At 40.5% G+C, this 13535-nt stretch overlaps 1 protein-coding gene across 1 annotated transcript in view; it reads right to left on the minus strand.

The window, feature by feature from the left end:
* Window positions 1-13535, minus strand: part of rec114 (REC114 meiotic recombination protein) — a 43676-nt gene that overhangs the window by 16196 nt on the left and 13945 nt on the right. The window contains exons 3-4 of the mRNA XM_068015436.1: window positions 3055-3138; window positions 1279-1470 (exon numbers count right to left, since the gene is read on the minus strand). Of these exons, the coding sequence (XP_067871537.1) occupies window positions 1279-1470; window positions 3055-3138 (276 nt within the window). The remainder of the gene's footprint in view (window positions 1-1278; window positions 1471-3054; window positions 3139-13535) is intronic.

Raw genomic sequence — 13535 nt, forward strand, 5'->3', positions numbered from 1 at the left:
GTAGGTAATTCAAAGAGATTAACCAAATCAGGATTAAAGAATGGTGATGCATATCCAAGTCAGGATGGTGTGTGACTTGAAAGGAGAATCTGTAGATGATGTTCCCGTAACATTACTGCTCTTGCGCTTCAGTGGCAGAGGTTGCAGGGAAGTGGGGTGCTGATGTAATCTTGGTGAGTTGATGCAGTACATCCTGTAGTTTATACACACTGCATCCACAGAGCACTGATAAACGAGAGGGTGAATACTGAGTCGAGTGGTGGGGCATCAATCAAGTTAACTGCTCTGTTCTGGATGGTGTTGAGCGTCTTGAGTGATGCTGCGATGGCACATATCCAGCCAAGTGGCGAGTATTTCATCATACTTCTGACTTGAACATTGTAAGCACTGAAAAGGTTTTTAGGGATCACAGGGTGAGCTTTCTCATGTTCAAGATCATCATTACCTGGCACTTATGTGGTGCCAATGTTACCCGTCACTTGTTAGCTCAAGTCTTGATGTTATCCAGGTTCTGTTGTAGGTTGGCATGGGTTGCTTCATTATGAGGAGCTGTGAATGAAACTGAACACTGTGGAGCTGTCAAGAAACAGCCCCACTCCTGACCTTATGACAGAAAGTCATCAATGAAACAGCTGAGGAACTCCTGCTGTAGTCTACCACAACACCTTTCCTTCTGTCAAGTATAACTCCTGTCATTGAAGAGCTTTCCATCTGACCCCTACTGACTTCAGTTTTGCTGCTCACTGTAATCATTTCAGACATACCAAGTGACTTGCACTTGTTCAAAGCTACTAAATGTAAAAATCTGAATAATCTCCACAGCTTTCACAATCTCAGTCATATGCTCTTCCTAATGAGGAAAAGGATGGGGTTGATAAATATTATTGTAGAGGACTGTTAGCAATTCAGCACTCAGCACTCTTGCTGAGGTGGTAGCTTAAAGAATAGGTGTGAAAACACAACAGCTGGGATTGCTCACCAACACCAACATGAATAGCAATGCTTCTCATCCTGTGCAGCTTTTAATGTGGCCTGTTTTGTAACACCACTAGCAGATAAGCAACTTGTCAGTGGTGCATGAAATTTCACAGGTACAGGGCATTCATGTTATCAAGAGGGATCATCTTGAATATTTTGTTAGCATGTTAACGTTGCACTCCTACACATACTCTAATAGAAGTTACAGGTAGATTCGGCTTAATCATGGCGTTACAACAAATTGCAGCAAAATAAAGTGGGGCTGCGCAGGAGGGGTTATTTTATGCACCGCTAACCTACCTCTCGCTCCAAACTTCCAGAGTGGCCAGCATTTGTTGACTGGCTCAACAGTAGAACTTGGTTCAGATTTTTTCCATCAGGGTTTTGCACATCGATATACTGAAGGAGTTTCTGTACACAGCTAGAGCAGCATTCCAATGCTTGCTCATGTGAATCCCCACTAAACTGCACTCGAAACATACGGCTTTCATTCTAAAAGAGGGAGGGGAAAAAAAAACTTTAATTAATTTTTTTTTGTTTGGCGGAATAGAATAATTCTGACTTAATATATGCAAACTGTCAAAGCTCCTTAATATCAAACTTGTTCAGATACTCTACCATTTGTAAATGGAAAGGCATTTTTACAAAATTTCCAATCTTAGATATCACAGCATGATTTCACAGCATGAACTCTCAAAATTACTTCGATTCCTCAAGTTTTTAGTTTCTCTTAGGCAGATAAAATGACAGTTAGATATTATGCATTTGTCTGCAGTACAAAGATACTTTCAGCAATTATTTTTATCAAGATGATGCCACAGCTGGGAAACTAGTTATGTGGAGAGACTTCATCTCCCGGAATTCCTTGTTAGAGCAGAGAAATCTAAGAAAGAAAGGAGCAACGATTTACACGTTCTTAGCACCTTTCACAACCTCAGGACATCCCAAAGCGCGTTATAGTCATTAAGTAATTTAGAAACGTAGTCACTGCTGTAATGCAGGAACCGCAATAATGTAGGAAAGGGGAAATGAAACAAAGCTTTTTAAAGCATGAACGGTTTTGAGAGGGTGAAGAGAGTGAAACTACTTCCTCGGGTTGGGGAATCAGTGACAAGGGCTCATCAATTGTCACTAAGAGTGAGAAGCAAGGTTAGAAGGCTATGAACAACACTATTAATAAACAAGGTTATTGGAGCATGGAATGCTTTGCTAAAGCATATGGTTGCGGTAGATCATGCGTGTTTTAAATGAAAATTGGATAAATATTTGAATCAGAGGAAGATACAGGGCAATTGGGAGAGAGTAGGGCAACAGGACTTGTTTTGGATTGCACAAAGAGCTGAGACAGACACAAAAGTGTGAAATACAAGTACACTTCATCTGATCTTCAATAGACTGGAAAATGGGGCAGGATGTCTAATGGGTGACTGATCCCTTATTGGATCTTGCAAGCTTCCGTAGTTTCACCCCCAATTGGACAAATGGTCTCCTTCTGTACTGTAAACTTTTATAGTTATGTTTACTCATTTACTTGACACCGGGTTTCAATAAAAGACCTGTTAACTGCCATAACTTAGCTGAATTCAAGACACATTACAGTTAGGGGAAAACTGAGTCACTGCTTTTGTAATGCTTCACTTGATGCTGATGAACTATTGCTAAGCATCCTAAAAAGGATATTAAAATAATAAAAATAGAAGATTCCCAAAATGATCTGCAACTTAAAAAGCAAACAAAAACTTTAAATTCTGGAAATCTCAAACAAGAAACCATTTGAAACTTTAGAACTGAAAAAAAAAATAAAGATTGTAATAGAATCAGAATAAAGGGAAGGTGGAAGAAAGTCCCACTGGAAAAAAGCTGGGAGTGTTTAACTTTATACCAGACAATGGTAATTCAAGAGCTCAGAGAAGCAAAGAATGTGAACACAGCTACATCAGTGAGAGGCAATCCAATGAAGCGATGAGGAGATGGTTTGAAAACTTGTCCATTAGGTTTAAAACTGAAACAAAAGAAGTTGGTAAAAAAGGGTGGGGCCCACTGGTCCTGAAAAAAAAATGACCTGCACCTTCTTACCTTAACTTTAGACCCAAAGAGCACACAATCTGCTCTACGTACGGCTTTCCACCATTTGTGAGCTTCAATTAGGGAAAATCCTTCCTGCAAGATTAGGACATTAATACAACCCTTAGTGGATCTTGTGCAGCACAGTAAATTAGAACCATGTTTCTTCAGATACATTCCGCATGAAGGTTGTGCACTTTCTGCAAGTTAACCCAGAAGGCCTGGACTAATGATTCAGCAATAAGAGTTCAAATCCCACTGCAGCAGCTGGGAAATTTAAATTTAATTAGTTAAATACATTTTACCCGTGGACGCCAGACCCACAGCAATATAGTTGGCTCTTAACTGATCTCTGAAATGGCCTAGCGGGTCACTCAGTTGTACTCAACAAGATGCCTCACCTTCTCAAAGGCAATTAGGGATGGCAATAAATGCTGACCCTGCCAGCGACACCCACATCCCGTGAATGAATAAAAAAGTTATAGAGATGTACGTGAAATGAGTTTGAGGACTCATAATCCAGTTGCTAACAGGCATGAATACATGGGTACAGAAATGTATTGGATGAGGAATCCAGGTGTCGAGTACAAATTTCCCGCAGTTCAATTCAACAAATCTGGTAAATGTGTGATTCGTGCCAGGGAAAATTAACACGAAAGCTACTGGACTGTCATAAAAACCCAACTGATGCACTAATGTCTCTAAGCAAAGGGATTACACCAGCCCCACAATGGGCACTCTTAGCAGCTGTTTAAAAAAGCATATGAGATCCTTGGATTTATAAGTAGAGGCATAAAAAGTACAGAAGGAAGGAAAGTATGCTAATTCTTTACAAATCACTGGTCATCCCTCAGCTGGAGTCTTGTGTCCAATTTTGGGCATCGCAGTTTGGGAAAGATATTAAAGCTTTGGAGAGGGTGCAGAAGAGATAGCGAATTGGATAGAAACTGCAATAAAACAGAACGTGCTGGAAATACTCAGCAGATTTGGCCACGTCTGTGGAGAGAGGAACAGAGTTGACACTTCAGGTATGTGACCTTTCATCAGAACTGGCAAAGGTTAGAAATGTAATATGTTTTCAGCAAGTATAATGGGGGAGGAGGGTAAAGAACAAAAGGGAAGGTGTGCGATGGGGAGCCGTAGACAGTCACCGAGGAAGGAGATGTGGCTGTGAAAACAAGTTTTGATAGACACCTTACTGAACACCAGGAGCGAAATGGAAAGCAATGAAGGTGAGCAAGGTAAAAGAGACAAACAGGAATTCCATCGGAGAGAAGAGCAGAACTTCAAGATAGACATTCCTGGAAGAGAAGTGACAGTGAAGTAAACACATTAAAATAAACACAAAATACAGCAGATACTGGAAATCTGAAATAAAAACAAAGCTAGAAATACTCAGCAGGTCTGCCAGCATCTGTGGAGAGTTAACAGTGATGTGCTGTGTTGAGATTTACAAATACTAGGATGTCCTTTAGGTTCAATGAAGTAACAGAGAAGGTTGATGAAGGGAAATCAATGGATGATGTCTATATGAATTTTAAGAAAGCTTTTGACAAAGTACCATACAAAAGGCTGGTTAACAAAATTGAGGGTCATGGAATAGGAGGGTCAGTGTCAGCATGGATAAAAAATTAGCTTAAGGACAGAAAACAGCGAGTTGTGGTAAATGGTTGATTTCAGACTGAAGGATGGTAGACAATGGCATTCCCCAAGGTTTAGTGCTAGGACGGCTGCTTTTTTAAAAATATATATGTAAATGACTGGAATATGGAATACAAAATAATATTCCAAAGTTTGCTGATGGTACCAAACTTGGAGGTAGCGAACAGTGAGGATGATACAAATTAACTGCAAAAGGACATAAAAGCTAAATATTGTGTTTTTACTTCAGGTTTCCAGCATCCAAAGTGCTGGAAATACTCAGCAGGTCTGGCAGCATCTGTGGAGAGAGAAACCGTTTCAGGTTGAAAGTCTGATGGTACAAGAGCTAGGGGACACATGAAGATTTTGGGCAAGAAATGCAGGGAGATGAGGGGACAAACTTTTTTTTTTTACACAGTAAGTGGTAATGACTTGGAACTCAACAAATAAGGTCATTGCAGAGAATAGAGGTAACAAAATGAAATTGAAGTTCCTTTATCTGAACGCACAAAGCATCTGTAATAAGAGACGAACTAGTGGCAAGAATAGAGATGAATGATCTGGATCTAATTGCCATTACTGAGACATAGTTACAAGGAGATCAAGGTTGGGAAACGAATATTCTAGGGTACACAATATTTCGGAGACACAGACAGAATGGCAAAGGACGAGGGGTAGCCCTGATAATAAAGAATGACATAAGGACATTAATAAGAAGGGATCTGGCCTCAGAGTATCATGAAGTAGAATCAGTTTGGGTGGAAATTAGGATTAGCAAGAGTCAGAAAACACTGTTGGGAGTAGTTATATTATTGGACAGAATATTAAAATGGGAAATTATTAGAGTTGTAACAAAGGTAATGTATTAACTGTGGGGAACTTTAATCTGCATATAGACTGAGACAATCAAATTGGCAACAGTGGTCTAGAAGATGAATTTGTAGAATGTTATCATGACAGTTCCTTGTAGAACCTACTAGGGATAAAGCTACCTTAGATCTCGTATTGTGTAATGAAACAGGGTTAATTAGCAATGTCGTAGTAAAAGATCCACTGGGAAAGAGTGATCATAATACCACTGAATTTCATGTTAAGTTTGAAAGTGACACATTTCAATCACAAACAAGAATCTTAAATGAGGTATGAGGGGAGAATGGCTAAGGTTGATTGGGTAAATAGACTAAAAGGTATGGCGGTAAATGAACAGTGGGAAATATTTAAAGAAACAATTCAAAGGGTTCAACAAAAGTACATTCTGTTCAAAGACAAAAAGTCGCCAAGAAAGACACATCCGTAGCTCACTCAGGAAGTTAAGGAGAGTATTAGACTAAAAGAAGAGGCTTACAATGTTGTAAAAAGCAGTAGCTAGTCTAAGGATTGAGAGTGTTTTAGAAACCAGCATAGGGCTACCAAAAGGTTGATAAAAAGGGAAAAAATAGAATGAGAGTAAACTAGCCAGCAATATAAAAACAGATTGTAAGAACTTTTATAAGTACGTAAAAATAGAGAGTAGCTAAAGTAGACATTGGTTCCTTTGAGGCAGAGACAGGAGAAATCATCATGGGGAATGAGGAAATGGCAGAGGTACTGAACAAATATTTCTAATATGTTTTAATGAAGGGTCACTGACCTGAAATGTTAACTCTGCTTCTCTCTCCACAATGCTGCCAGACCTGCCGAGTATTCCCAGCATTTCTTGTTTTTATTTTAGAACAAATACTTTGTGTCTTATGAGGAAAGGTTCGACAGGTTGGACTTGTATCTGCTGGAATTTAAAAGAGTAAGAGGTGACTTGATTGAAACATAGAAGGTCCTGAGGGGTCTTAACAGGGTGGATGCGGAAAGGATGTTCCCCTTGCAGGAGAATCCAGAACTAGGGGTCACTATTTAAAACTAAGGAATCGCCCATTTAAGACAGAGAGATGAGGAGAAATTTTTTCTCTCAGAGAGTCATGAATCTTTGGAACTCTCTTCCTCAAAAGGCAGTGAAAGCAGAGTCTTTAAATATTTTTAAGGCAGAGGTAGATAGATTCTTGATAAGCAAGGGGGTGAAAGGTTATCAGGGGTAGGCGTGAATGTGGAGTTGAGGTTACAATCAGATCAGCCATGACCTTATTGAATGGCGGTTCAGGCTTGAGAGGCCTACTCCAAGTCCATATGTCTGTAAGACACAAGTTCCAAACCAGAAATAAGCAGTAACCTAGGGGCTAAAAAGAGTGAGGAAATTGATATCAGCAGAGAAAAAGTATTGGAGAAACTTGAGGGACTATAATCTGACAAGTCCCCAGGTCTGGATGGCCTACACCCAAGGGTTCTAAAAGAGATAACTGCAGAGATAGTGGATGCACTAGCTATGATTTTCCAGAATTCCTTAGACTCAGGAATAGGCCTGTCAGATTGGAAGTTGGCAAATATTACACCACTTTTCAAGAAAGCAGATAGAGAGAAAACAGGGAACTACAAGCCAGTTAGCCTATCAGTTGTTGGGAAGATGTTGGAAACTATTCTTAAAGAAGTCTTAACAATGCACTTGGAAAAGCATAGTATGATTAGAACAAATCAGCATAGTTTTACTGACGGGAAATCCTGTTTGATAAATTTATTAGAATTTTTTGAGGATGTAACTAGTAGGGTAGATAAAGGGAAACCAGTAGATGTAGTAAACCTGGATTTCCAAAAGGCATTCAATAAGGTGCCACATAAAAGATTAATAGGCAAGATAAGGGCTCATGATTTTGGGGTAATATATTAGCATGGATAAAGGATTAGTTAACAGACAGGAAACAAAGAGTGGGCATAAATGGGGCATTTTCAAGTTGGCAAGCAGTGAATAGTGGGGTCTCGCAAGGATCAGTGCTAGGGCATCAGCTATTTACACTCTATATTAATGACTTGGATGAAGAGACAGAGTAATGTATCTAAGTTTGCTGATGATACAAAGCTCAGTGGAAAGGTAAGCTGCAGGCAGGACATAGAGAGACTGCAAAGAGAATAAACAGATTAAGTGAGTGGGCAACAAGATGGCAAATGGAGCATAATGTAGGGAAGTATGGAGTTGTTCACTTTGGTCGTAAAAATAGAAAAGCAGAATATTTTTTTTTAAAAAGGTCTGTTACGACCAGGTGATGAAGGTGTCTAGGGGTCTTTCTCGGCCTTCACCTGGTCTTACTGTAACAGGGTTTTGTTTTAAGCACACTGTGTTTTAGTTTCCCCTTGGTGAATCCTTGTTCACCACTTTCCAAATATAAGGCAAAGAAATGAGCACAAACAGGCTTTCTTAGGTTAAAAGAAGTGAAATTTATTAAAACTTAAACTCTAATTCATTTAATTCCTACAGATACACGCCACGCCCTACACCAGCATTCATATGCGATACACATATGCAAACAGAGACAGAAACAGAAGAAAAATAGAGAGGTTTGAGGCAATCTCTGAAGAGGGGTTTTTGTTACTGTGCTTCGAGCTTGCTGTAGGTAGATCTTGCTTTTTGTTGGGCCCAGTATTCTTAAATCTTGTTCACTGTAGGAGACTTTTCTCTCTTGGGGCTCACGTGTCTTCAATGGTTTACAGTTCCGTGAGAAAGAGATGGAAGCAGACAGGAGAGGCTGCGGTAAGCCAGCAACGAGAGGCCTTGTCAGTCCAGAAGCCAACAGTTTTCTGCCTTCAACAACTCTGTGGCAAGTTCAAATTCAAAAACTCAGGGTGTCCAGCAGAATAGTCATGTGACTAGGGTGTGTGAGAGACCACAGCCACCACAGCAGTCAACCTGGAATGCGAGCTCATCCACCCTCCATGTCTGGTAACCAAATGTCCATTGTGGATTGAATGCAGTCAGGAAATGGTCTTTTGTCTCTCTTAAGCATTGTCTGTAAATATGCAAATGTCTTTCCAGTTAAGGGTCTGGTGTTGCTTTTTTTTTAAAAAAGCAAGTTCTTTCTTTACTCCAGTAACAGTTTAAAAATCAATGTTCATGTGGCAAAATTAATGCGCCTCATTCTTGACAGGTGGGGGCCTGCATGACAGGTGTGAAACTGGTAAGTATTGATGGTCAGAGAGACTTGGGTGCCCTCGTACAAGGAACGCACCAAGTTAACACGCAGGTGCAGCAGGCTATTAGGAAGACAAATGGCATGTTGGCCTTTATTGCAAGGGGATTGGAGTACAGGAATAAAGAAGTCTTACTAAAATTGTACAGGGTGTTGGTGAGGCTGCACTTGGAACACTGTGTGCAGTTTTGGTCTCCACATTTAAGGATATACTTGCACTGGAGGTGGTGCAGCAAAGATGTACTAAGCTGGTCCCTGGGATGAGGGGGTTGTCCTATGATGAGAGGCTGAGTAAATTGTGCCTTCATTCTCTGGAGTTTAGAAGAATGAGAGGTGATCTAATTGAGACATACAAGATTCTGAAAGGGCTTGATAGGGTAGAAGCTGAGAGATTGTTTCTGCTGGTCAGGGAATCTAGTAACGCGGGGGCACAATCTCAGGATAAGGGGCCAATCATTCAGGACTGAGATGAGGAGAAATTACTCCACTCAAAGGGTTTCAAGAGTGAACTATACAGTAAATGGAAAAGTCCTGGGGAAAATTGATGTACAGAGAGATTTGGGTGTTCAGGTCCATTGTTCCCTGAAGGTGGCAACGCAGGTCAATAGAGTGGTCAAGAAGGCATACGGCATGCTTTCCTTCATCGGACGGGGTATTGAGTACAAGAGTTGGCAGGTCATGTTACAGTTGTATAAGACTTTGGTTCGGCCACATTTGGAATACTGCGTGCAGTTCTGGTCGCCACATTACCAAAAGGATGTAGATGCTTTGGAGAGGGTGCAGAGGAGGTTCACCAGGATGTTGCCTGGTATGGAGGGCGCTAGCTATGAAGAGAGGTTGAGCAGATTAGGATTATTTTCATTGGAAAGACTGAGGTTGAGGGAGGACCTGATTGAGGTGTACAAAATCATGAGAGGTATAGACAGGGTGGATAGCAAGAAGCTTTTTCCCCCAGAGTGGGGGACTCAAAAACTAGGGGTCACGAGTTCAAAGTGAGAGGGGAAAAGTTTAGGGGGGATATGCGTGGAAAGTTCTTTACGCAGAGGGTGGTGGGTGCCTGTAACGCGTTGCCAGCGGAGTTGGTAGACGCGGGCACGATAGCGTCTTTTAAGATGTATCTAGACAGATACATGAATGGGCAGGAAGCAAAGAGATACAGACCCTTAGAAAATAGGCGACATGTTTAGATAGAGGATCTGGATCGGCGCAGGCTTGGAGGGCCGACGGGCCTGTTCCTGTGCTGTAATTTTCTTTGTTCTTTGTGAATCTTTGGAATTCTCTACCCCACAGGGTTGTGGATGTTCCATCGTTGAATACATTTAAGGTTGGGATGGATAGATTTTTGGTCTTTCAGGGAATCAAGGGATATGGGGAGCAGGGCAGGAAAGTGGAATTGAAGCCCAAGATAAGTACAATCAAAATAAAGTAAAAGTTTAAAGAATAGAATGTATGTTACCATTGTTTGTTATTAAATCTTTTCGTGCGTTTGTTCAATTTACACAGACATAACACCAGACCAGTCTTCCACTGGATCACTTTAGATTTGGAGGAATATCCCTCACACAAGAACTTAACAGTACCCTATATCCCTAACTGAGTTGTCTTCAGAACACTCAAGAGTCACCTGCATGACTACAGTTCCGAAGAGGGAGGAAAGCCGCAGCTTCTCAACTTGCCAAATTGCACATTCTGCAATTTTGTCACGTCACTGCACATCAGGGTGTGTTGCCTGACTGCACAGTGCCAGTGGCATTTTGATTGAGCTGATAAAGCAGGTAAATTACCTTCTCCACTTTACTCTTGGTATGTGGAGGGGGTTGAAGGGCCAGCATCAGTCAGTGGAATGATGTATCTCCCCAATTTGCTGGAGGTGTTCCAGTTTGTACAGGGGTGACCTATGGAGGGTCCTACCACAGGTAGGCTTTGCAGTGTAGTGTAAGATTTGAGTCACAGGACTTGTCTTCAAGACCTCTGACATGCTCCAAACCCAGTGCCCTCATCACCCTCATTCTACTCCTCAGCTACAAATCTGAGAAACTGGATTGCGGAAGAATTTTCTGCACAGATATGAAAGAATACTTTCATTATATGACAATGTTATACATGAACTGATTTTTTTTTTTTTTATAGCAAGGCTGATCAGGAGTCACAAAGAATAATTAATTTATTTACTTCAAGCACAGTACACAGATATGAATACAGATTATCCAAGTGATGTGCACAATTTAAATTATTATGCAAGATTTCATGAATATTCAAAAGAATATTATTTCATTATGAATAACTTTAAAAACACTGCACATACCACTTACCAGAGTTTAGATTAATAAAAGTATGCTGGCTCCCTTGCCTGGAAGGCTTAAGCAGTAACCTGGTCAACTGACCATCTTTGGGAGGTTATGTAGTTGTGTCCTCTACAGAGTTTTGTTACTGCTTCCACCATAATTATGGACATGGTTCCCAGAGTCTACATTTCTCAGCTCTTAGGAACGTTGTTGCATTCTTACATTGCTGTCGTAGGCTGTTTCGGTGCTAAAAAAGTTTGAATTTGAGGTCTCGCTCATCAATAAAAGCAACTGTCATCGTCATTACAGACCCAACACGACAATGGTCTCCCTTTGAAACGTTACTTCTTTCCGTTCTACAGGTTGACTAACCTACTATGCATTTCAACATTTTCTATTATTCCAGATTTCTTGCACTCAGAACAAGTCAGATATTCATTTACATTTATGATGGCTTATTTTGCAACCCCTTTTGAACAACATATTTGAATAATTTCAACCAAGAGCTAGCTGGACATTTTTAATTACCCATCATGGTAATTTATCAAAGATGACAAGATAATTACAGATGAGGAAGGCCATTTGACCCACTTTAGTTCATTCAGTTGGAAAAAGTCTACAGGTCCCCCATGGAAAAGACTTGCATTTATATAGCGCCTTTCTTGAGCTTAGGGTGTCCAAAAACACTTTACAACCAAAGTACTTTTGAAGTGTTGTCACTGTGGTAATGTAGGAAATGCGACAGCCAATTTGTGCACAGCAAGCTTCCACAAAGCAGCAATGTGATAATGATCAAATAACTTGTTTGTGTGATGTTGATTGAGGGATAAATTGAGACCAGGACATCGGGGATAGCTCCCCTGCTCTTTGTTGAAATAGTGCCATGGTATCTTTTACTTCCAACTGAGAAAGCAGATGGGGCCTCAGTTGAATGTCTCATCTGGTAGTGCAGGACTCCCTCAGTACTACACTGGAGCGTCAGCCTCAATGTTTGCGTCTGGAGTGGGATTTGAACCCACAACCTTTTGACTCAGAGGCAACCATCTAAGCCGCAGCTGAAACACATTACAATATCTATATTTCTTAAATAATTCCAGGGCTTTGCCACCACGACTCTGTCTGGAAATCAAGTGTTGATCACTGTGCGTGAAGAAATTTTGATGTCAGTATAAATTTCCCTTTCACTTATATGTCCCTTTGTCCTACTGCCACAATTTAAAAGAAATATTGTTAACTTTGCTTCATCATTCCCTTTACTATCATATCGCTCTCCAATCAACTGTCAGATATTTCTTCCCAGGCTGAAAAGTCCAAGGTTTTCCTGATTGTAGGAAGATAGGAACAGGAGTACACCATTCAGCCCCTTAAGCCTGTCCGCCAGTTAGATCATGGCTGATCTGCATCTCAACCCCATTTATCCACCTTCACTCCAAAGTCCTTGAAACCCTTTACCCAATCAAAATCTATCAATTGGTTTTGAAAATTTTAATTGACCCAGCACCCACAGCCTACTTGGGGGTGTGAGCTCTAGATTTCCACTATCCTTTTGCATGAAAAAATGTCTCACTTCACTCCTAAATGGTCTAGCTCTAATTTTAATTGTTCTGGACTCCCCAACCAGAGGTAATAGTGATTCAATTTGGTAGATAAAGAGAAATCATTTTAAAACCCTCGAACTTCATGAGCAAGGGATCAGAATTAAAAACTCAGTCCTCGATGATTCCAGTTATGACTCAAAAACTGCCTAAAATGCCTTAGTACAAAACAGTCTTCCCCTAAAGCATTCTGCTTCCGCACAGGAAAAGAGTTGGTGTAGATTGCATTACTGCACAGAAGAGGGCATGAGAGGAGTACAAATGTAAGCATCTCTGCAATGCCCTGATCATGTTAAAAGAATGGTTTTATAATGAACGCATTATAGCGATAACATTTTTTGGTTTCTGTTTGTAAAGGTGCCTCTTATAGGTAGCAGTATGTCACAGTAAAGGATTGCTCTATATGTACATATAGTATATGTCTTTTTTATTTAAAGTATCTACAGATTGCCTATCAGCAGCAGTCATTAAACTCCTAAATAAGAGAGGCAGTTTATAAAATTTTTTACAATAGCGCATGGGGATGATTACCTGGGTATAGAATCGCAAATTTTGCGCATGATTAAGAACTGCCTGACTTATACCTCTCACATATATTGCACAAGAGTCCAAACTGCATTTCAGTGAGGTAACTGACACAATATTCTATGTACTTAAAACTAGATTTTAAGTATTTTTATTTCATGTTTTCCCACCTTCCATCATGAAAATGTTAACTCCCTGCTGGGATACAAGGGCCTCACCGACGTAGCCCTTCTTCACATCTAGGGTAGCAGGCAAGTTATATGACCATGGCAGTATTGTAACTGAACTTGATCCTAACCTTATCTGATCTCATCCAAACCCAGTGTCCTCCTAAAAACTGCCAACAGTATTCACAAGATAGCAAGCAGCATAGAAAATCCTGGGCAATTTCCCTCTCCCTA

The sequence above is a fragment of the Heterodontus francisci genome, chromosome 35 (genome assembly GCF_036365525.1).
Source record: "Heterodontus francisci isolate sHetFra1 chromosome 35, sHetFra1.hap1, whole genome shotgun sequence".
NCBI lineage: Eukaryota > Metazoa > Chordata > Chondrichthyes > Heterodontiformes > Heterodontidae > Heterodontus > Heterodontus francisci.